The sequence below is a fragment of the Anopheles marshallii genome, chromosome 2 (genome assembly GCF_943734725.1).
Source record: "Anopheles marshallii chromosome 2, idAnoMarsDA_429_01, whole genome shotgun sequence".
Taxonomy (NCBI): Eukaryota; Metazoa; Arthropoda; class Insecta; order Diptera; family Culicidae; genus Anopheles; species Anopheles marshallii.
In genome coordinates, this window is record NC_071326.1 from 47,237,462 (window position 1) to 47,263,640 (window position 26,179).

At 44.3% G+C, this 26,179-nt stretch overlaps 1 protein-coding gene across 1 annotated transcript; it reads right to left on the minus strand.

The window, feature by feature from the left end:
- Nucleotides 1–1,885: 1,885 nt before the first annotated feature.
- On the minus strand, nt 1,886–17,070 carry LOC128707080 (3-hydroxy-3-methylglutaryl-coenzyme A reductase). Its single transcript, XM_053802027.1, has 5 exons — nt 16,743–17,070; nt 6,628–6,715; nt 4,818–5,387; nt 2,062–3,762; nt 1,886–1,976 (listed from the first exon to the last, which is right to left on the minus strand). Exons 1-5 carry the CDS (start codon nt 17,068–17,070, stop codon nt 1,886–1,888), a joined length of 2,778 nt encoding a protein of 925 aa, XP_053658002.1.
- Between the last annotated feature and the right edge of the window lie 9,109 nt (nt 17,071–26,179).

The window sequence follows — 26,179 nt, forward strand, 5'->3', positions numbered from 1 at the left end:
ACTTTTTTTTATCCATAACCGGATGGACGGATGTACCTGTGTGCTACCTAGTACACCGTCGGCCCCGATTTCATTTCGACTGTTCCATTTTTTAAACATAATTTTCTCATTGCGGTTCGTACATGTTACTAATCGATCTGGTTTACTAAGCGCTTTATTTAGATTGCCACTTTGAAACATAGGTAAAGATTCCTATTTTAAAACAAAAACTCAATATTTCCTACAGGCCTCTATTATCCAACAGGATACATGTCCTGCGCTTCCTTCTGCTCTCAATCTTCTGTCTTTCATCGTTCTCTGTTTAAACTTGTTTAGATATCAGTGATACCGTTCAACTAAGCAATGTTTCGACAAAGGCTCAATCATTCACTATGCTACACCAATTGCAGAGCCAAACGACACGATGAATATGTAAAAGATGATAAACTATTGAGGATCGGCACTAGCTTATTAGATCACCCATTTAGACTCTTCCATCTTCCTAACTGGCTATACAACCGTTGTCAATGTTGACCTGCATTGCTTAATGTATGGCGCACACGGTGTGATTTGAATTACCCATAGTTGTAGTTTTTTTTTGTGACGAACACAAACTATTTGACCGGTTAATTTGAACTGCATACAACACATTAAAAGCCACATTTTCCGATAGACTTTCCGTTTACGCCACACCGGTTTTCATGGACCCGCGGCAGACGATTCACCGTACTTATCACCGTGCGTCGTTTTCAAACGGTCGATAACGATAGATCGTGATAACAAAACGACTATCTAGCAAGTGATCGACTGCCGTCGCTGTAGGTAATGGTAATCAGGCGGTGTGGCGTTAACGGGGCTGCTAAACGATTCGGTGGCGTTAAACGTGCTAAGGAACGAATATGATTTGCAGCAGGAAATAAAAAAAAAACCCTTGGTGTTGGAGTTCTAGGCAACCTCATGAATGGCTTAACTAGGAGTAAGTACACCATCAGCACGAATAAAATCATTTCCTATTTTCCGTGGGTTTCCGTTTCTAGTTTTACTTCGTTGCACTCCGTTTACGTTTGCCTATTTTTAAACCAGTTTGCATTGCTTCTTTCTGCGGTACACATTAGGCTACAATATGCATTTCGCCGGAAAGTACGGAAAAGTTGCACTGGAAACTGATTTTGTTCAATGAATGTGTGAAATAAAAGTACAAACGGACCCGTCTATAGCGACAAATTGAACCATTTTGAACCACTGTTCTGTCGCACTGTTTCGCTTGCCATAGTTTTGTTTTTTGTTAACTTGTTCTAATCCTTCCGTGAATTAATTACTCTTAAAACTATAAACATACCACCGTTTACTGCTTGCGCTTGAAGTCAGCAAACAGAATAAGTAGAAGGTTTCGATACTAGTTTTGTTTGCTTGTTTGTTTGTTTGTTTGTTTGTTTGTTTGTTTGTTTGTTTGTTTGTTTGTTTGTTTGTTTGTTTGATAGTCTGTGGTTCCACAAGCCAATCCAACTTACTATAATGCTATTTACAATCTATGCAAAAATCCTTAAACTAATGTGAATAGTGTGCCATTTGTTTACAGTTGCCTTAGTCCATTCGAAGACTGCCTACCATGTTTCAGCATCATGCGCCGTATCTCTCTTCTTGCCCAGCACGTTGCGGGATTGAGCTACATCGGCAAACCATTCCGTCGGACTAACCGGCGGTCCTTTTATTATCTTCGTCATTTTTTTTTTAGAATAAGTTATAGATCTATACTTTCATTTAAGTTTTCCCATCGGTTGCTATCGATTACCAGTTATGTGTTTGGCAGAAAGATAGTGAACCGTTCGTTGAAGCGTGTGGAAATGAGTGCTTGATCCTGTCGCATCGAGTGTCATCTCGTTACTGCCCGTTGGGCGGCTAGTCGTTAAGAGGAAGTACCTGCTTCTCCTTCCTTCGCGGGCGTCACTATTGCGGACGCCGCTAGATGCAAATTTGGATTTATTGCTACCGATGATCTGTAAGAGACGAAGAGAATTAGGTAAAAATTATAATAAATTCATGTCCAGCTCAAACCCGCCATTTTCGCTTTCCGGTGCGTACCTGTTGTGTCGCATATGGCTGTTGACTAGATCGCTAGTGACCAATGCCGACAAAAGACTCAGTTCTCCGGCCATTACGGTGGCACAGATGATGCGGGCCAGTTGTTTCGAATTTTCAGCCGGATTCGTCGGATGGGAACCGCGCACACCCAGCAAATTGAGGCAGGCTCCCTGTCCGGGCAGTCCGGTACCTCCACCGAGCGTGCCTACCTCCAGCGAGGGCATCGTGCAGGTGATGTACAGATCCTCGCCCGTCTCACCACACGTTTCCATGTTGGTTGAGCAGTTGCTGCTGGTAACGTTCTGTGCCGGATCCTGCCCGGTCGCGATGAAGATCGCAGTAACCATGTTGGCCGCGTGCGCATTGTTGCCCCCTATGCTCCCGGCAACGGCCGATCCGGTCATGTTCTTCAGCTTGTTGCACTGCACGAGCGTTCGGGCGTTTGTTCGGAAGATCTGCGCGAGCTTGTCCGCCGGAACGATCGTTTCGCATACGACGCGTTTGCCCCGCCCTTTAATCCAGTTAATGGCAGCTGACTTTTTGTCCGAGCAGTAGTTACCGCTGAGCGAAATGATGACCATCTCGGGAAAAACGGATTGTATTTCGCGCAAAGCCTTTTCCGTACCCTTCGACAGCATGTTCATGCCCATCGCATCGCCAGTGAAAGCGCGGAACCGAATATACAGTACGGGACCGTCCATGGCGATGTACAAGTCCTGCAGGCGGGCGTACCGACTGGTCGAATCGAATGCTTTCTTGATGCGCTGGAAGTTGACCTCCGATTCCATCCACCGCTTGGCTTGTGCCGCTAGCAGCACATTCGGGAAACGGACGCAGGGAGCACGCGTCATTCCGATATCCTCGCAATAGCTTGTTACACCACACACCGAAAGGGCCTTGCAGCCCCGATTTGTGCTGGCCACGAGCGCACCCTCGGTGGTGGCCATCGGCACGAAGTACTTCTTGCCGTCAAGCAGCAGCGGCCCAGCGAACCCAACCGGTATCGGCACGTATCCTATCACGTTTTCGCAGCACGCGTCCATGACCTTCGAGTAGTCATAGCTGAGATACGGCAGATCTTTCAGCAGTCCAGCATTACATCCCGCATCCTTCAGCAGCATGCAGCGACGCAAGCGAACGCCTCGTTCCGCATCACCAATAATTTTCTCGATTTTATACAGCGGGCAAATATTGCGACAGCCGCGTACAATCATTTCCACCTCGCCGTCTGTCAACCGTTTGCCATGCCCATCGTACTGCAATATCTGCACACACTCCTCCAATGGGCGCGGTTCTCGCTCAACCTCATCTTCCTCGCTGTCGAACAGCTCCTGATCGTCGTCACTCGCCGGTTCGACCATCTGCTCACCTTCCGCATTCTGCTCGACCAGGGTATGCTTTCGCACCTTGCGTCCGAACCGGCCAGCACCGATCAAGCTCAACTCACTCTGGGTGGCTTTTTCTTCCACCATCACCGTTTCGGCCAAGGTGAATGTAACGGGCGGTGTACTCACGGGCGCAGCTCCTTGAATTTGTTGCCTTGTCTCATTCAGTGCCACCGTAGCGGCTACTTCCTGTTCGTTTGCGACCGCATGTATTAGATGATCAGAGAGGTGGTATCGATCGAACAGCAAGAATTTGGCACCAAGCGTGACGATGAGAATGTAGGTGAAGATTTGCTCTAAGCTGAATGACAGCAAACTGCGAAAGCGGATTGAAAGAGAACGGCAAGTTAAAATATGCATCCTTCATACATTATACATTCAGCAATAAATTGTTGGCTTCGTCCAATGCACGGTAACATTTGAGAGATTATTATTAAAAAAAAAAGAAATTTAAATCAAAACGTCGATGGAGACGCATGGTGGTTTTAAAAGTTGACGCACGCTCTCTTTACAAAAGAATCTTTTGTTTTATGGAATTATTTATGTTTTTTTTTTAAGATTTACGATTAAATTTACGAAAGATTTACGTCTACGAATTAATTGGGTTGAAGATACGCAAGCGAATCACTTTTCATTTTGTTCCCAAAACCAGAATATTCATGCTTGAGATGATGAGAGATGATGTAGAGATAAATGAACATCTTAAACTTTTTTGAGATTAGTGCGTCTGTGAAGGTGTTTTGAATGTGTTGAGATCCATGTATTTGGATTATAGAGATTCAGAATCGTTGATTTCGATTATAGATCCATGCCGATAAATTAATCTGAATCCGGTTCTTTCATCACTGGTTTTAACTGCGAATCATTTCCTGTTTCGATAAAGACATTTTAAACATCGCCTGTCGGAATGGACATAATTCGAGGTGCTTATTGCGATTTCGACTGTTCCTCCGAGCAAGCGTACGAAATCAAACAAACTTTGGCTCATGCACACAAATACATGTGGCGCAATAAAAACTATGTCAAGATCGCCAGCTGACTCTGTTGTTGACAGTTCGGGAGATGATGGCGAACGAGTGCTTGCAAAAAAAAAAACAAAATGCGCCACCAACATCGTGACAATAAATTAACCCCCCTTCCACAGTAAACGAGGAAGGTGAATTTTGAAATTTTCTTTTTTTTGCAACAAGCTTGATTGTGCGGAACAGCTGGACAAATATGAGACAGTCCGAGCCGAGGAAACTGTGCAATGCGATAGAAACAAATGCTCGCTAACATAAGCATTGGGCCAGCAAGTGTTTGATGATATTGTTCGCATCGGTGAAACAATTGTAACGTTTGTTGTTTTGCTTATTGTTGGCTAATACTTACTGCATGATCATTTCGGACAATTCGCTGGTATCCGTCTTGTTCATTGCGGCCAGATGTTCATGGGCCCGTGACGCGATAATCTGTTCGGCCGCGTCTGACTCCTTGTCCGAGGTGGGAAACCGGCTCAGGACGTGCACCACGAACAGCCCGCTGGACATGATCACCTTAACGCGCTGTACGACCGGGTTCGGTTTGCAGTCCTCCTGCAGGAGCATGTGCTTGATCAGCACCTCGCCGTTAAGCTGCTGCCCGTTTCTCCCGTTGTGCGTCAGCTCGAGTATCAGCGATAGACAGGCCGGGTAGAAGGTCATGAAGACGATGTAGTTCACTAGTGCGGAGAGCACGGCAAACCCACTCAGCAGCTCCAGCCGCTGTACGCCGGAAAGGGTCCCCACGCCAATTACCAGCGCTTCGACGAGCGTGTCGAGCGACATCGCCGGTCCGAATACCTCCATGCCGCGCGCAATGTTGGTCGTCACCTCAGACTGGTTGGCACCGCACAGGGCCAGCTGAGCCAGTATACCAGCCCTCGACAGGTCAATCAGCAGCAGAAAAAGGAACAGCGCGTCTCTGTAACGATCAACGATCGGGAGGGAGTTGAGTTATTGAAGATCGATGGATCGGTGACACAAAAAACAGCAACATAATTGTTAATGACACCGCGAACAAAGCGTTCAAGAGATCAAGCACTTCCGAGCAAACGTGTACCATCCGCTGAGCCGTTAATGTGAAGGGTAGTGCACCAACTTTCAACTAAACGAGGTTGTCAAAGTATGATTTTTTTCTGCGCTTTCAAGATCACTCAAAAGTCACTGTGGGGAACAAATGTCGGAACTGAGTATTGGTCGGTCAATCAACACAGTTGTGGAAGGAAATTATTGTTGTCCAGTCGTACCATTGAACTATAGATGCAAGCTACTGGTGAAGGTTATGTGGGTTTGAGGTTTTTTTTCCGCACTGTACACACAGCTTAACCATTAATATAGTGAATATTTTTAGACGTTTACCGTGGCCACCGGCTGGCTATTTTAAACTATTCTGCACCATTGTAATAGCTGAATGAAGTTGCTCAATGTCAACTGCATCAATCAAGCGCCAACCTGCGTCAAGGTTTAATTCGATTAAGATCTTTCCTGCCGTGTAAGGCAAGTGAATTCACCAAATTTTGTAAAGTACACTGTAGCTTTCAGTTTACATACAGCAAACTCTTTTATTTATAACATGCTTTAGTAAGATATTTTTGATATTTTTCTGTTGTTTTTATTCTCCATGCCGTTTCAAGTCGTTAGTTGATACCGGATATTTTTGGTGTACAGTAATTAACTTTTGATTCTGGCTGAAAAAAGCTCATTAATCGGTAGTTGAACCATGCTTAAGATAATTACTGTTAATAACATCTACGTCATTCGTTAGAATACTAAAGCTTACGTACGAAGTCTAAAAAAGAATAAAATATGCTTGGGTCTCTCTTGTCTTCCAAAACATTACACCTACCTACCAACCTTTACTTGTGTTCCAACTACTAACTAATCATTTTGGCCCGATGTATTTCCACGCGAAACGTACACTTTCTCGTGACTTTTATATTATTATTTTTCTCGCAAAGACCACCACATGCTTTATCTGTACGGTATTGTTGTCAATGCTAGGCGTTATACATTTGAATATGAAAGCCAACCCAAAATTCAAACATTCGCTTGCCACGGACCAACCACAGTTATCATTCTATCTTGAAGTTCGCTGGAAACGTTTTGTTAGCGTCACGGAAAGACCCGAACCGAGTGTTGAATGTAGACATCGTTTTACTTACTTTAGATCGGATATTTCACAACCGAGGATGTTCAGCACGGTCGTGGTGAAGATGAAGCTGGAAAACAGCGCGAAAAGGGCAGCAAGGCCTGCAAGAGGAACAAACAAAAACACATATGTTAACGAGCGGAGTCTTCATTAGCGAAAGATTCTTTTTTTTTTGTTATCCTCAGCCGATAGTCTTGTAAAGCGACCGGAAGTACTCTGCACAGTCTGTCAAATGGATGTAAATTTTGGGTATTGAGTATGAAAGGTTACCGTCACCTCTGCCGGGTGGCTACATGGGACAATAGCTCCACGAACGCGAAGGACGCCTTAGCAAATGTTCCTTACCGCGTGCTTGACCGGTCCCGTAAGTGTATGTTTGCTTGCTAATTTAACAACGTGATGAAGTTGATGGTCCTGAAGCGCACTTTGTCCGGACGGCAACGTACATGCAAGGGTTGCGCGGTCAACATGCGGTAACATCACTAAAAACCTTCTATTGGTTGTGCTCGCGGGGCGACAGCGCCAAAGGCGTAACGAACACCCATGAAATGATCGTGAAAAGCGTGATCAATTTCCGCGCCTTTCTCATCTTCCTTTTGCCGGTGTACGGTGACGCTGGTGATGATCGTTTCCAAATCATTATAAATAACGATACACGTCTGCGAACGTCCGAGCCCGTTTGTGCAAGGTTGTGCAAAACATTTAGTAAATGAAACCCCGCGAAGATTTGCGCCTTTTTGGCAAATCAATCGACCGTTCAAGGTAAGCTGCCTCCCTCCTCCACACCATCCCTCCCTTCCCTTGCCCTCGTCCATCGGTTGGAGTTTGTCCGACCAAAGCAATTCGAGCAGTTCGAGCACATGATCAACACGATCCGCCGGTTAACGGTTTTCTTAGCCAACGAAATGCGAAAACAGAAAGAAAAAGTGATCACGAACGAAGCGAACTAGATTGATTTTCACGGTCACATCATGGCCAAACAATCCCTGGCCTTCCCCGTATGCGAGGTTGCGGGTTTGAGATCGGGCCGGAAGCTTAAAGGTAGAAAACCACTCCACCTCACAGCTTATTGTAGCAACATTTGGTCCGTAATACGTTATGTTCTGCGAAAGGTGTTATGTAAATGATTGCAAGCACCGTGAAACGATTCTTTTTTTTACATCCATATTCAGCAGAAGCAAATTTATGGACTCAGTTTTGCGTGACATGTGTTCTGTTTTGTTAGGCCGATAGGCAATGGACATAAGCCGTTAACTGTTAACATTATCCAAAAACATCATCATCGACCGGTTGCTCTTTTTCTTGCAGTTATAAATATGCTATATTTGTGCTGGAAAATATTCAAGTAGAAAGGAACGGTGCTTGTTGTTACATATTTGTTACATGTTACATTTTTATACAGAGTTACAACGTAACTATAAAGTAATAGAGAAACGGGTTTTCTTTTGAGGCCCAGGTACATATATAGGTAGTAAAACAGGTAGATAAAACGCCATTGATTTTTGAAGTAGATGATTTTAACGTTTTTTTACACTATAATTTTCACTATTTCGCAGTAAATACTACATGCTCCTGCTCTTACCAGTACATGCTTTTACCGGTGAACTTTACTGTTCTGCTCATGGCATCGTAATTTGGCTTCATTAGTTCTTGGGGTCTAAAGACGGAATTTATTATGATTTGGGGTTCATAGTTTCCCTGTAGCTTAGTAAAATGTTGTAGTTTGTGATTGTTAAATAATGAATAAAACATACGCAACACTCACAATAAGGAACTAAGATCTAAGAAAAAAACACTAGAAGCTTACAAGTTCACTCAATTACTATTAAAACATTGATGAAGATTAAATTTTCACGAGACTAATAATCGTTTCAAAAATTGTTCATTATTAAAAATATTTGTAAGAAGTACTAAGTTCTACGATACTCTAGATGCTAAAGATTTACTACGATTTGACGGGTTTTTTCAATATTGCAAAAACATTTATTTATTTATTTATTTATTTAGTTTATTAAGTAATGTCTGCCTAGTGCCTCAACATACAAACTGATGGCTAACTTAAAATTAAGATTAAGATTGAGCCTGCATTAAGATCGTCAAAGAAAGGATCGTAACAATGAACGGAAAACGGAATGTGAAAGGTGGAAATCAAACAAGTAAATCGAGGAATTAAGTGATTAAATTACTTAATTTGATTACTAAACTATACTCTAGCAAAGGTCTGACCAACGAACAGAACAGCGCTTTCACGTACATTGGGTTAGAGAAGTTATTTTTTAACATTTATATTTTTATTTTTGAACATTTGTTACGGCTCCTAACGATCTTTGTCACGTAGTCGTTAGGGCCTTGTTTTGGTATATTGCATAAATAACGGGTTGAAATGTGTGCAGATGTTTTAAACAGATGCGAAAATCAGTAAAGACGCCTGTTTTTTAATCTACATAATTGACTCGCATATCATTTTATATCATCATTTTAATCTCTTGAAGTAGTTGTTTTATTCTAAAAAAAAAAACAAATGCGAATATAATTATGTTACGCACTGTAGTATTTTGTATTACTGATGAAAAGCATTGACAACCTCCATACGGTAGAGATTTCCATGCAGAGTACGAGGAGCACGCACGTTAAAGTTCACACAACAAGGGCCATTTTTTACTGTTAACGCTTTTAAGGAAACATCAATACCGTAGCGGAATCCGGAAGAAACCGACGTTTATGCTTTGGGCGCATTGCTTCAACCACGCAACCACCACCACAGCTCGCTGGTGGTCGTGTATTCAGCCATGCGTTAATGGCATGGCCTTCGTGCTTAGTGTGCGACTGGTGCACCATTGTCCAACGAGACGACGGCGAAGAAAGCAGTGGTGGTAACTGCAGGCAGCATATTCCGAAAGTGGCCAAAAATGTTGCGGGAGTGGAAACGCAATTAACGCAATATAGAAAACAAACGTACACATCGCCAGCGCGAACGTGGCCGGTGTGCCCCATCGCGAAGCTAGAGCGGAATGTGGCCGCTCCGAGGGTGCGTGTACGATGTGCATGCGGGTTCGCGGTAGTTACTTTCTCCGCAAATACTCGTTTTTCGGAGACGCGACTCCACACACCGGTGTTACCATCGCGGTGGTAAACCAAACGCGGAGGTGGCCGCTTGGTTTGTTAAAGAAATTTAGTAGGAAAAAAAACCGTACCTCAACACCGCCGTAATATGGACTGCTGGAAACCGGTCATGCGTGTACTGCATGCAGCGGTCCCCGAGTTTGCGTCGAAACGATAGGTTCAATCATTCGTAAAGAAGAACACCCATTAAAAGCGATTTGTTCTTGAATGAAGCAAACAAACGCAACGTACCCCGTCATGAGTGCGAATCAAGTTGTGCTGATGCTCGCCAAACAGCTACCGAAAGTGAATTTGATTTGCACAGATTTTGTATCACACTGGCAGATCGATCGATGATTGTTATCGCCGCCTAGAAACAACATCAACAAAACGCACGATGCCATTCGCTAGATGACGCTCCTCCATTTTAACGCCATTATCGTCGTTAGCGGATTACGCAATAACATGCTAGTTATCAGCATACGTTTTTTTACTGTGCTTTTTACTCAGTACGTCGACAGACCGTAACAACGGCGTTTGTTGACGGAAAAATTTCCCTTTCATTAGCGACCTCAAAACAAATGCGAGGAAAACACAATGAAATAGACCCGCTACAAAGCGAGATAATTTTCCAAAGAATCATAATTGGAAACAAAAGAAAAAAAACATTATTTTAAGATTTTAAAATGTCTTTCTCAGCTTAACATATTTGTAAGACGTAGATTTGTGCCACCAACTTATACAAAGTCAGAGTAATAAACAATATTTTAATCAAAGTAATCATTTATCGTTGTAGAGGCACATCAAATGTATACGATCTGAAGTGACTACCGTCTCAGGATTGCCGAGCGATCTGAAGCTAGCACGCGACGTCGTTCATATGACACGGAATGTCAATGTCGTATGTCGGTTCACCACCCTCTAACACACTCGCTTATTTAAACTTCATTCACAACAACCAGTTTTCCATCCGTTTTAACTCATCGAAATAGTGAAAGCATATGAAAGAAGATGAGAAAAAACAATAAAAAGACGATCCGTCTGAAACAAACCGGAAGTCTAATTTTGAGGTTATATTCGCTCGACTGTGTTCGCTCTCTGGCGACCCGGTTCCTTTTTCTTATGCGAAAAAAAAACCCAAACAAAATCCAATGACCCCAAATGTAGTGGCCAAACAGCAAAACCATACCATACCCGCACACACATACACCATGTAGGAGGCTGAACATATGTCCGTTCAAACTGACCGCTCTGAGTGGCGTGGGTATTGATCTAGTGTCGTCTACAGTACGGAGATATTCTACGGATCGCAAGTACGTGCCACCGTACCGGTAGGCTTTGATTTTGCGTTAACTTTGGAAAGGTGCCAACCCCCTAACTGATCGAACCGGAGCAGCCGTACCAACACCACCATCGTTCGCCCTGGTGTGTATGTGGATGCGGTGGCCCCATATTTAAAGTGGGTCAGTGAATCGTGCGCGTGATCGTACGGTGCACCCCGCTTTAGGGTGGCTGTACCGAGGGGGGTTTGACCACCACCCGACCGATCAATCGATCGGTCGCCGAGCGTGATCGAATGGATCATTTTTTGTACGAATATCACACGTGCATCATACGTCACACCAACACCAACAAACGTGTAGCGTCCTAAACTTTGCCGAAGCGTGTGGCCACACGGTGCACGTTGGTTGACCTTGTTTTATGGCGCTTAACAACTCTCTTTTCACATGCATTCTATAGCTTCTCGTTCATTGCATCGTGTAACATCGAATACTACCCTTATTGCCGGCTACACATACACACACATATAAATATGTTGTTTGAGAAAAAAATAATAATATTAACGCCAATCAAACGATTACGTTGATCTACTAATTTAATACTTGCCAAAAAAGGCTTTACATTCGTAAATTCCTGACATAAATCGCTGCAGTGACGCAAAAGAACGATTAATGCTTATTTTTGTAAAAAAAAACCACCACGACCTGTTCGATCTTCACCGATCCACAATGTACAAAAATGCTAAAGTTCAGATTTGGATACTGTAACGATGCGGTGCGCATACCTACTCTTTCCTTACAGGAGATAGTGACGTCAACTAGCAGACAAGCCACAACTTAAAGAAGCGTCCAAATTAAACCGGTTTATTTCACGTCATAACACGCCAGCTTTATCTGTTCTTGCATGTGAGCGAGACACACACCATCTGCTTCCAAAGAAATCTTTCAGATTTTATGATATTCTCGATCGAAATCAATTACCATATCTTCTTTCACTGTTATCCTGAGCGAGAACACGAATATTTTAATGCTAATTTAGTAGAAAGATTATATAATAAAACAGTCAGGGGTAGGTGTTGTTTCCCAGACCATGTCACAGCCAAACCAGTCGCAGCAGACTAGAACACGCTGGACAACCATCGACTAACACGAATAAATTAGGAATTATGATCGCAGTGACAAAAGAATGGTAATTTCGTAAATGATGTTCAGCTTTTCACTTCCTTGAACCGCAAACGAAAGATTTCGCTGCTCGCAACGACACCAACTTGTGGGCCAATAGTTCATGACGAAAGCAACGGACGACTTAAACGATACAGTCGACGCGAAGCGTAATTCACGCATCATCACTTTACGAGCTGCACAATATGGTGACCATTTTATTCCCCCGATCGATCCGAACAATTAAATGGATCTTTTTTTAAGTGTTAGATTTCACTTTTTTACGGTCGCCACCGTCACCACCACCAACGCTTTATGCCGGTGGCACTGCTAGTCCTCCGGGGCACAGCAATATGACATAAGCAGTACGGGCACATATCAATCGAGCAAATCGTGAAGCAATTAAAATTGGATACTTCACCCCGGTGTTGCACCGTGCCAGTACCCATCGCTTCGGTAGGATTCGCTTATTGCTTTTCATCTCGCCAATGTGCTCATTCCGACCGGAGTCCAAAGAAAGGTAAGCGATAGTGTCATTAGTGACGTCATGTGGCAGAGACAGTTGCGAAACAGAGTCGGCGCGCACTCGATCTGAAGAAGCGGCGAGGCGATTCGATGCCACCATTTGAATGAACATAGCGGCCCGATAGTGCGCTGGGCACAATTTAGCATGCTTCAAATCGCATCGGTTGAAACAAAACAGTAAGCAAAAGGAATCAAAACTGGTCGGAAAGTGAATGGCACAGTTTAGGGTTTGTTGCTTTTTTTTTTGTTCGTGATATATTTCGAACCATCCCGTGCAGTGGGCTTTATCGTGGAGTCACCCCTTCGAGGAACATAAGTTTGAATCAGTCGAACAATCAATCATACCGCCACGCACCCACCCATCGCCCGGTTCGCAGCACATTGCATGGAGTATTGATGTAATGTACTTAAATGCTTGAATTTCTTCCTTCGAAACGTGCGTGCGTGGAATTGGCGAAAAAAAAAATAGTTATGCTCTGAATTATGTAAAGCGGGAAGCTTATGCGTTATTATGCTTTTATTCAACACCGTTACGATGGGTTTTGTTTAGGTCGTAGCGTAAGTAAAAATATTTAACATAAATTTATTTCAAAGTGATTTAAAATTGCTCTCACACACGTATATAACAAAAAATCTTCGTAAACGAAACCAACTGCTGGTTAACGCAGAAATTACTACGGAAAAGGTCTCAGAAACAACAACGATACGAAAAAAACGAAAAGAACGGTCCATAACGGATGATTTTATATCATACCGAGTTTTGCCCACGATCAACGAAGGCTTGAAAGCTATGAAAACTATGCAAATTATGCGAAAACTTTGCATACCATGTGCGTCATTTAACACATGTCTAGCTGCGCAGATATGTCGCCCAACGTTAACACAGCGAGCGTACAACATATTTAAATTTTAGTGTGCGAATTTGTTCGAAACAAACAACAGCACTGTCCACAGAACACTTTGCAGAGGCATGATAATTTTCAAACCATTTGGTTCTTCTTCTCATGTTCATTCTAATACACACACACAGACACCTAAGAATCATAGCTGCGATCATGTGGCTGACACCAAACAGCAGATCGCGATTGCTCGAAAGCAAGAATGCTGTAATGTTGGGTAGGGATTTCCAGTCGGGAAATACGTCCAGCTATTCCAGAACTCGATCAACGATCCGCACTTACACACCTTCCAACTGTACACTTGATTTACACCCGGGGCATTAAAACAAGGTAACACCATTACTCCTGACAGCACAAGACAGCAATAAAAAGAAAGCAACACGATCATTCGCAATGTATCAGACATTCCTCTCCGCTCGAGAAGTAAAACCGATAGCATTGACCTGCGATTAAAATATCTTTGTCCTGCGGGTTTGACGTCATTGACACGAGGATCTGTTAAGATGGGCGCCGACAGGGAGAAAATGAAATAAAAATCGTTGGAAAATCCGATCAGCAACAATCAGGAAAGATGAAACAGGTTTCTTCGGCTGCAATTATGGACCAGCGTAGAAGCACTGCCGACTTTATGTACATGATGAGCCCCCATAATGTGGCTTGAAAGGATCGGTTGTCCTTGAACTGTGTAGTCACATACCAGTACGCGCTTCCCCATCAGTTATGCAGGTTATGAGTAAGTGCCTGCACGAGAATGCAATAATTTATGCTTACGCAAATAGCATATTAATGGCAAGGGAATGCTCTTTGTGTGACGCACAACTGACACCGCAAGATGCACGATGTGACGACGATAAATCCCCCTTGACGCTTTCGGTGGGTAGATACTATAGGATAGATACTATAGTTAGAAAACAGATACTATTGTTATTTCTTTAGCGAATGTCCATGATCTTGCGGTTGCTTTTAATTGGCTGCAGCGGTTACATCGCACACAAAACAAACGCTACACGGTTTTCTGGGGTTCTGATCATTCAAGCGGGTGTGGCGCGTACCACATGTCGCCGTTTGTACACGTTCTGTGCAGAACGAAGTGCATGATCGTCCATGATCGAGTAGCGCTTTCGACCGTGCTGCAGTTAACTTGGTTGCATCAAGAGGTCGCTCGCTCGTGAAGGTCGCTGCCGCGGTAGCGAGTGTATGGTGGGAGATCATCAGTTCGCACCGTCACCTCTCTAGCGTCACCGTAATTTCTACCGCTCGATGACGGGGACGGTAGCTGGCAACCGAAGGGATAGTGGAACTTCTTCCTGCGCTACGTTACACCGCGCATAGCGTGAACTTGATTACTTGATTGGAAGGCTGCGGACAGTAGCTGGCAGATTATGAAGCGACACTGCTAGCGTTACTAATAGCGATCGCAAACTCACCGAGAGGCCCTACTATGTGGCTACCCTTGACTTCCTTCCCGATGTGGTACAGCACCGGACGAATGGGGTGTTCCGTACAGCCCGGATCGGAAGGGCATCGAAACGCCATTCGGGTAGGTCGCACCATATGCAAACGGAACGCCCCACAGCAGGTTGGATAAATTCTTCGCCGGGCCGCTCGGTTAGGAAATCGAAGATTCGCTTAACGGAACGCAGCACGTCAGCCTTGATCGGATGGCTGGATAAGCTTTGCTGAGAGTGTTTTCAAGTGCTGCTACTAGAACCTCACTCGCCGCCGTTCACTGCTCCCGGGTTGTGGACATCGAGTTTGCGGATTTGTTGTGCGGAGATGCGCAAAGTCTCGCCTTTTTATGGGGCTCATTTGGGCAGTGCCACGCAGAGGACTAACTCTTGTCCGCAATGGACTTTTTGCACGTTCAAAAGGGCATGCCCGATTGTGCACGGATGGGAGTTGTGGTCAACCATATTGGGAAATTTGCGATTCACGCAGGTTATCTGCTTGGCGGAAAGAAAATTTGATAATTTTAGACGATGCAAGCTTACTGTTAAAATATTCCTAATTAGCTGCACAAATCAATGGGTGAGTAATTTGGCGTAAATAGCTCCGTTTGCATTATCAATACCCCACATGAATAATAAGCGATAATTCAATGCAGTTACATATATTTTGTTAGGCGTGTGTTGACTTGATGTCTGTGGGATTTTCCCAAACCTATCTCTATCCGCCTGTACACACCGAACCTTGACCGTTTTTTCCTTCCATCGACAAATCAGGTTTGATCGTTTAACGCCAGTTTCGGTGGCCGCGAAAGTTTTTCAACGGGGTACGGCGTGCAGTCCAATTTCCACGGTTGACCATAAAATCGAGCGATCGTGGCGCGTTCGGGCTACCAGCAACCCGCGTACACACACTGTAGCGCGAGGAAGCTAACCATGGTTCGCAAACACCACACACAGGGTGCTAAATACCATCTAACACCATAGGCAAATGATACCACACTCTTACAACCGCGGCCCGATTCTTCGCCGTCTCGTGTTGCCCGTTTACCAACGGAAATTGCCTCGCGCAGTCGAACGAACCTTCGCGCCAGCTCACACACATACACCAACTTTCGTGCTGGGGAATTATCGGTCGAATGCGGCTTCGCCGACGCTTGGAAACAACGGTGGTGGCAAACCGATGGTTTGCTGATATTTCTTCCCAATTTAAGCTTCATGGAAATTAAACAAATTCAAACTTGGAGAAAATGCATCTGAGTGAAACGGTGGCTGAAGAAGGTCAATGACGGTGTTGTGTATGCAATCTACGCGATTAGAAAAGAGAAAACTCCAATTCATCAAGCGGGGCGTACGATCGGTTGCCTTTTGATGCACGGTGGCTGTTTGATCAAAAGGGCACACCGTATCCGGAGAAGGTCTTCCATGGGTTTGGCTTTTTATGGCAATGCTAATAATGCCGGGCTAATATTTTAGGCTAAAACCAACCATTCTCCTTGGCAACGTGAGATAATAAACAAATGATTTTCAGTTTTTTTTCTTAATATAATTTTTAAATACTCAAGTTCTAAACGATAAGCCCAGAAATAATCCAGAGGTAATATAACAACATATACTAACGGTTGCATTGTGAAATATCCTTACAAACTTCGTGTAAATGAGGAAGTTCCTCAGAAGAGTAGTTGCATAGCATTGGGGGAAAACAGTGCTACTCACCTAGAATATACTTCGATCCAAGCTTGTGCAGATGACGAAAGTGGTAGTAAATATATAAAATGGCCGTGCAACGCACTATCATCATTAGAATGATGTCGATGATGTTTCGCGCAGGTTCCTCGCACAATCCACCGTCGACCGTACGTTGTCCATAACGCCAGCTAGTGCATGTGCGCAACTGCTCGGCGTCATCCGCCGATTGTGCAACGTTATTGTTCCTATCTATCGAGAGGACGCAGGCCGTCGCAGAGACCAACAGCATGATCACCTCCCACGGGTGGGAGGCACAGAATTCGCCGTGCGCGCGAAACAGTCGTCCCAGACGCATGGTTGCGCGGTGTAGGCTGCCGATCGTCTGTCGTTCGAGGTTCGGTACCACAGGCACGAGGCGCACGTGCCAGAGGGTCGTGGCTTTGACCTTTGTCTTAAATTTTCAACAAAGCACCAGAGTGCATAAGTTGCCGCACGGACAGGACGAGCAGATTGGTGACTGATGATCGCGCCCGATGCACACTACTTCTGACTGCTACCAACATTCACTCACACACATACACGCACTAACGAAAAAATAAACCCCCGTTGGCTGCGAATGCAAACAGGTCCTCTTGAACACGGTATAAAATTAGAAAATCATCTGCATGGCGCATTGGACTTTGGACTCCAGCGTACTAGCCCCACCAGCATGCGAAGCACTAGGATTGTATTGAGCTTTGAACCGGAAATGGAAAACTCGTACAAGACACGCTTTGTTACTATTTGGCTTTCTACTCGTTTTTCCTTCTCTCTTTCTTTCCTGCCCGGTCGGCTACCACCGCACGGCTGACACGATGATGCTGGGGCAGCGGGCACGGATCATCCCCACTTGGGCACAGTTTCGGTCGAATTCGGTGGTCCACGCGGATGGTTCACATCCGGGCGCTCGAAAGAGAGCGAACACAAGCAAACCGTGGCCCGGCCAGATATCACTGAGAGTGCGCTAGTCGAGAGTCGCGAGCACCGAATATGTCACTGTGTATGCGAACGAGCGATGCGTGAGTGCGTGCGTGAAACGGGTTGATCTGTGCGAAGCAAACGGACAACACCACCCCACCAACACAGACACGATACCCGGCGACGGAGACAAACGTGGCACACACTTCTTCACCGTAGCACGGTTCCGATGAGACTGAGCCCGCGGTCGCAATATCTTCAGCCTTTCTGCCTTTCGGCTTTAGATGCTATCGCGGGGTGACGTCAACGACGGTTAACAGATCTGCCGTCCGACTGTTCTTTCTTGTTTCCAATAGCCGGATCGCTCGACACGTGTGGAAAGCACTGCACAGGTCAGGTTTTATGCCGCGTTGAATATGGGAGCGGGCTGATGATGATTTCTATTGTCTGCTAAACGCCATGTTCTGTTTTCTCCGGCATCCTTATCTGCGACGGATGTTATGGAAAAGGAACCGAACGTCTGAAAATAAATGAAACAAAGTATTTTTAGTGCTGAGTGGACATTCGTAACAGATTGCAGATATGGCATGGAAACGTTTGAAATTATTTTCATATTTTTTTGTTGACTTACACTTTCAACCAATGCAGCGGATCATCTGGTTTTCAAAATAGGTTAACTAAAGTTATGAACTATAGAAACATCGGTTTGTGTGACGCATCAGTAACGTAATTTGAAGCGATGAACGTTTTAACTATACGCTTGGTAAAGAATGTAATGTAATGATTGTTCGCGGTTTACACACCAAAAAAAAAATTACCGAATGCAGCTTGTTACTAAACAAATCGAAGCACATAACCAATGCCTAAAGGGTAAGAATATGGTAGATGATCGCATACGATCCATAATAATGCAAAAAAAAAATCCAGGTGTGTTTGCTATGACACCTGGGCGAATCATCGATTGGGAAAAAAAATGAAGAAATCGGTCCCCTAGATGATCCTCCTGAGGCACCGCTGGCCATCGCATTAGATAACAACTCGTAGTACATCCATTGATGAATACGGTCTCAATCAAATGTAGGAACGCTATGCACAAGGCCACTACAAGCACGAACGCACGCACGCATCCGTGTAACGCGCACAATCGTACAGCGAAGGTAGGCGAGGAGTGTGTTTAACTCATCTTTTAAATAAATGGTCTGGCAGACGCGGTACCTGCGCCGTTGGTGTCACGGTGGTCTTGCAACCTTCGCGCTGCGATTGGACCAATATTTGTTGAAGTGCTCACACATGATATATGCCTGTTGCGGAAGTTTGGCATCGGTTCATCTCTGGTTCTCCGCACCAACAACTCTACCGACACAATCATTCCGGCTGTACGAGCTACGGCACTATCATTCGCATTTTATGTTTTTTGTAGTTCAGGTATTTTCTTTTCCATCATACCGGGTCCTGTGAAATGACAATGTGTAATTTAAAAAAGTATGTAAATTAACACAGTGAATAAAATTTAACAGGTGAAAATATAAACAACAATCCACCCTAGACAATTCCTACTGATGATACGTAATGCTTCTTGTGCCAAAGTACGGATTGCTTCAACTCCAAATAACGTCGGCGGCAATACAGGATCACCAGAATCGGCTTTTGATTCTGAACCTCACCTTTAGAAAGGAAGATGGGTAGATCTGTAGCAATGTTGGTATCGCTTCGAAGATATTCAGAGTAGTTGTTGAAGTCCCGAATAGTCTAAAGTTAGCGAAAAAGTGGAAACATTCTGTCAGACATCGGGAGCAATTTGGAAAATTTTGTTGTCTATAAAGGAATCAAACCTCATCTCTGCAGTAGATTGGTGAATCTCTTCCCGATTTCCTTCCTATATTACTTATCTATGTTATCAAAAAAGATTCTTTAAATTTCTCTTACTTATTAAATGTTTGTGTTAAAAGTGGTGCTGAATCAGAAGCACAGATTTTTTTGGTATAAAGAGCTTCATTGGGCAAAACCTTTCAACCTTTAGCTCATGAGTTCATGACCCGATCGTATTTACAATTGCCAAACAGCTACTCGATAGCTTTTCGGCATGTAATTATCAATACATAACCCATATGGTGAACCATATCGGCCTCAAAACAAACAATCCTGTTCCATTGAATCGAAGAAAATGAGAAAGTACAGAAAGAATGAGTCACACCAAGGTCTATGAATAGTACAGTCCGTCCAGAGCGAGGAAGAAGACCTCCGCGATCAAAACACACGGGGGTTTTGTATCCAATCAAACACGTTTTGAGATGCACAGAGTGGTTGTGATTGTTACCGGTTGCAGTAGTAATTAATAAGTTTTATGTTATTCTTATCTATGGCTGCGTAGTAAAACAAGTTGCCAAGTTAAAATGCAAAAATCTCAATGTATGAAAATTTCTGATTGATCAGAAACAATTTTAGCGAGTCACTAGTTACAGCTACGAGTTGCTAGGCCTCAGAAGGATTCAAATAAAAGACAAGCTTTAACGGATGACGATCAGCTTAATAATAATCGGATATAAATCTTTTGTATCCGAGCAACCAAAGGTTACTTTCGCGCCATCGGGTTAGGTGAGTGTTTCAGCATCATACAGTCCATACATTGTCACACTAGACGATCACCTTTTACCAATCACATACTTTCGGTAAACTTCTAAGAGCTTGTCGGAAAATAATATAATTTATACAATTGCAAATCGTTTCTGGTTGCAAAAAACTACTTTCGTGCTCAACACCCATGTTTGTTTTGATCCAGGAATTTTTCTGCTCGGAACTTGCGTGTGTGTTTTTTTTTTAGTACCAAAACGAGGGACGGATCCACCTGTACTCTGTTAATCCACCTTGGAGTCACACGAAACCACAATGCACCGATTCCATCCTTAGTGTGCTTATTTATATATGAACGCGTCTTAAGTTACGGGTGCTATAAACAGCTAACGGCTGGAAAATGTCTACATCCGCGCGAATAGCACCGTGAATTATGATTTGCATTTCTATTCTCCAGTGGCATAAGCAATTCAGCACGGAGTGCGTTTTGAATCGCCCTAGCTGCGATGAGCCGAGCGACCACAGCTGACCAAATCGGAGAAGATTTATCCGTCGACGTAATTCGATAATGAGTTCCAACTAGCGCCTAATTGCCAAATAACACGGTTCGTCATAGTTTCCAGTTAGTCAGCAGGCAATCAACGCTGACGTAAATATGTATATAAACATTTCGTTACTGAAAACTCAAGATTACCGTCATCCACGATACGGGCGCGATCATGTGGATTTCGCGGGAGGCTAAATGGCAAGCTGGAATGTATGTGTTCAATTTTTCTCACATCAATCACGCCGCAATTGAATATCGGTTAAATTGGTACCAAAATAGAACCGTTGTTGCCACACGCATGTACAGTTCGGGTACGATACTTGTTTGTTGCTTGGAGCGCGTTGTTTAGCAACCGCTTTCACCTCGAACTTGCACCGCACTTGACGGGAAGGTGAAAAGCGGTTCCCACGCCCCGTTGCACAGCTTCCGTTTAGAATCGCCATCAAAGTTGTTTATACGTGGGCGCAAACCGGGTTTGTTTATGCATGAAAAGTAGTGTTTTTTGCCAACGATACTTTGCGTTGCAGCGCGGTCATGCATGGAGCACACAGCTGCAAAAACGCAATTGCTAATTAAACGTACGCATATTACAAATTCGAATTGTTCCAATATTTTTTTTGATCACACGATAAGTTTTGATGTTAAGATATAGGACGCCATTCTCAATAAAAAAGGGGTTCTGATGCGTCATTTTGAAAGAATTTAACATTAGGATATCAAAACCAACCCAAACCAGCAGAACGTTGCAAAAGCTTATGTCTGGATCGAACGCAATGTTGTCTTGGCTTGGGGAAAAGTCTAGAATAAAGTTATTAAGACTATGTACCAATCTTACCACTAAAGAGTGACAGTATACGTTGGCTAGACAGTGGTTAAACACCATGTTTGTGAAAAGATTTGTGTACATTGCGAGAGAACGAGAGGGACATGGAGGGACCGGGTAAACTCGTTCAGCCAACAAAACTAAGGAGAAAAAGTTACAGCTGTTTATATTTACACGTCTGGTGCGTTAGTCCAACGAAACTAGGTTGTTGGGTCTCTCTCAGGGCGGTGCTGTTTTAACTTTGACGGATCAACTGGTGTGACTTAGAAGTGTGTGAAGCTAGCGAACAGGACTCATCATGTATGCTAAATATATTCAAAAATATAAGTTCGAGACTAACTCCAGGATATGACATGATGAGACTGTCACTGGTGTCGATTCTACACAGTTTCTACAGTGTGCGTCTGTAAGATGGGTCGCTATTGGAATTAAAAAATGAACTCGAGCAAGCATCAAAAGCAACGCCAAGAATGAAGCAATAGCAATACCTTCTTTTAATGTAAAAGACGAAAAATATACTTGAAATAAAAGAAACTCCCAATTCTAAAGCAGATCCACTGGACCCGAGTTCACTATGAGCTATCCGGATACGGGAATTTTTGTATTATTATTTTTTTCTCTTGTTCTTCATATATTATTCGCACTATACACTATCGGGTGACGTACTCATTCGAACCACCTTCTTGAAAAAGGCAAATAAATGCTACGATCACGTCTTTGCGACTACCCCGTTTGCGGTTCAGCATAGGAATACTAATGGACACGGGTCGTATTGCTTCCTGTTGCTTGGACCCACAATTTGGTGACGATTGCACCACCCTGCTGTGTATCTACCAACCTCGTATGTCCGGTTTCGGTAAGGCAAATCAAGCCACCCGGGGTCTGGGGATGTACCGTGCACGACCAATTTTTGACACACCCGTCGGACAGGCAGTACGAAAATGACGCTTCATGTTTACTCAGCGTTGGGTGTGCTCTTCCTACCGAAAGTCCTAGTTGACCGATCGTCTAGCATACTTTCATAATTCACTTCGGTGACTCTACTTGATATTCGTTTGTTTTTACAATACTTTTCCACCTCCCCCCCACTTATGAATTCATTAAACCTTACTGATAACTTTCCTTAGATGAATGAATATGGTGCCGATGTGCTAAAAGCTTCAAAAAGTCCACAAGCTAGCACGATCATGACCTTCCACGAGGATTGTCACTGTGGAGGGCGTTGTACTGTCGACTTTGACATTACGTTCATCAAACGCAACCAGTTAGTCTGAACATTCAACAGGTTCTCTCGTAAATCTTATTAGAAGCGTACGAAACAAAAGCATTACAAAGAATAGTTCACAGGCCGTCATCTCTGGAGAACACTTCGGGGATGTAGCAGGTGTTCGACAGTTATACACATTTGGGCGTCATTTGTCACGGTTCTCACAATGTCATGCAATGGTTTGTGCAAACGGATGTAGCAGGTTCGTTGAGAGTTGAATAATATTTCCCTACAACTATCACTGTTCGCGTTGTCGTAGGAGACGTTAGACGACCATTATAGAAACAACTCCCGCTGCTCGGCTTGACTGAAATATCAATGACACCGAGATGAAGGCTGATGTCGTAACGCAGCAATATTGTGAAGAATCGTTTGAATTTTTATTAGCCAGTAACATGAATTCCAACCTTTTTTTTTTTGGTCGTTTCTTTGCTCTTTCTCACGCAGCGTTACTAACGGGCCAACAGTACGTTTTCATTTTTGGTGATTGGACGTTTTTCAACACATTTTTCAGCATTTTTCCTTACCCAACCGGTTGCCTTAACGGGTAAGAGGGTCAATGTCTTTGTGGGAAGAAATTTGCATGCCGATGAAGAATGAGCTTTGCCTTTATTGCACTTTGATAATTCCGTTCCATCTTCGAACTGATTAGGAAACATCAGGCGTTCAGGACCGGGTGTATGTAGATGTGTCACAGCGTGGAAGATCAATTCGTTACGAAATTTGTGTCGATCCTTCGCTAGGGTCACGACGAACCAAGTCCTCCTTGAGCGCTGGCGAAGGTTTCGGGTAAGCCATTCGTTGAACACGTGGACAGCCTTCCTAACGGTCAGGGATTGGAACCATCATCAACCGCTAGGCGCACTGACTGATATCGAACCGAAAGTGAAACTGGATTAAAGATGCGAGCGGCGAGGAAGCACCACAGTCAGGGCTAAGGCTACGTGGCGAGACCTTTGAAGGCGAACAAGCCACCGAGCTACTCTCCCTGAATCGGGTCTTCAAATGCGAGGTTGCTGATGGAAAAACAGAAGCACTGAGATGACTGTGCGCGACGGATTCGACATCATCATGCAGTGCTTGAAAGCATAAGGTGAGCGATGCTTAATTATCTTAATAACAATGTATCAAAGTCTGACAGTCGAGCTTGGTAACATAACGCATTGGTATATATACCGAGCGAACTCTTTTGAAGGTTCCGAAAAGGAAGGTGTTATCCAATAGCTTTCCAGCGTCCGAACCAACCGGCGGGCTGGAAGGGAGTTAATTTAATGCAGGGACATACTGCTGCAATCTTCAGGTGCTTTCCATTATCGCACCAGTTGCGGTAAAAGGAGAACGAAGGTCAGCTTTACGCAACAGTGAAGATTTTGCTCTCAATGGAGCTGGTGCACCGGGCAGACGAACAGAGGAGCGGCGTTTTAAAAATATCCTAAAGCTCGGCTTTTCTCACACACCTTGGTGCTTTGCTGCTGTTGCTAGGCTGGGTTTTTTTTTAGCAGAAACCAAAAACTTGTTTGCTGGGTGTTCTCGCAGCACCAAAGAAGGATCAGCATAAAATCGAAATGAAAACAAATAATGCAAAACAGTGCGAAGGAGAAAGAGCCCCAACGAAAAATACGCTACCAATGTCTGATCCGCCAGTTGTCACCAGGGGGGTGCTGCATACAAGCTAAATTAAAGCTCACCGGACCGAGGCAACGAGGAGAGCCTGCCATCCTAGCTAGCTCTAGCCCTCACTTGTGAAGAGTCGATCTCCCACTCTGGGAACGGCTTTCCAGCATTCGGGTACACACACACACATACCTTCACTCAGCGCACTTCACTGGCCGAACGATCGTACAGGCTCTTAATAACCTACTTCTGATCCTGCCTACCGGACGCGGGAACGCTTGTCCCACGTGATAAAACGCGTTTTTTTTTGCTTATAATTCCAAAAGAGAGCGTTCACCAGACGCGGTAGACGAACTGACTTCAAGATCGTCTTCGACCCCGGGCGGCCCGACCGAAACATTAACCAGCAAAATTTAACAAACTCGCAGCAGCCTCGGGGGCGATGTACTCGAGCCTGCGCTGCTTTTGCTCGTGCCTCAATCTCATTCATCGTTTCTCTTTCTGGGCCCTGGCATGAAGCATCGGCTTCATTTTATCACTCGTTCACGGCGGCAACAGTCAATCCAGTCGATCCGTAGGTTCCCGCGAGAAAGTGCCGCGCAAAATTCGAAAAAGTGAAACTCTTTTGATGACCCACATTATTGGTATCCGAACACAGTCCTGGCGTAGTATCCATGTTTTTCGCTTACGGCAAGTGGGGCTCGCCGATGCTTGCCGGCCCAGGATGTTAGCAATTTGTCGATAACGTGTTTTACCTTCGACGCGGCAATGGAAAGACAAAACAAGAAGGATATATAACAAACAATCAACACAGTGGATGTTTCATCAATAAATTTTTTGAAGACATAAGACATAAGTAACTACAGCCACAATTACAGAACAAAACGCAACATTGCAAATAAATAACAGCTCCTCAGTTTGGTGCACAAAACAACCCAAACTTTGTGTCTCGTAGTAAAACGATGAACAACGAACCCACCCATAAAACCCCACGTCTTTCTGACCGAAAAGCCAGCGGCAGCTAAAATTTGCCACAATTATACGAAGGCACTATGGTGCGTGACTCCCATGTGAATATATTAGTTACCGCATTCCTATCAGTCGGGAGCCACCGACAGCACACCGTTCGCCGTCGGAACGCCGTCCTACTTTCATCTCGCTCCGAGCGCCGGTAAGATGAAAGAGAAAATGCAAAACGTTCGAGACGAACTGTAAAAAAAAATAAAACTAGGTGTAGCTGCTGCTGCGGAAGACGCGGATCTTTTAATGTGGGAAAGGTAATACAATGGAACGAAATATCGAACGACATCGTCGGATCAAGGAAGCTGCTTTGTACGTAGACGTGGGCCAGTGGCTCTTAAATCGTCATCCCCAGGATTGTACCGCAAGGGCAAAATGGTAATGATAAAATGCAATGCATTCGATAAAAGCAGCTCACTCAGCAGAACCAATGACAATGAGAGGCGCGGTTCGCCTGGGTTGTGGACACCCCAGCCACTGCCACACCATTGGCGCGCGAAGGGAAGACACGTTTAGACGGATCGCGCCAAGAAAAGTGAAAGTTACGTCACCATCTCATTGAGCGCTGGGTGTCAGGCGCGATAGTGTAGTTTCAACCGTTTGAATCGACGCTTAAATCCGCGAGGTGGCTGATGACATCCGTCAAGGGTGAGTAATATCCGTAC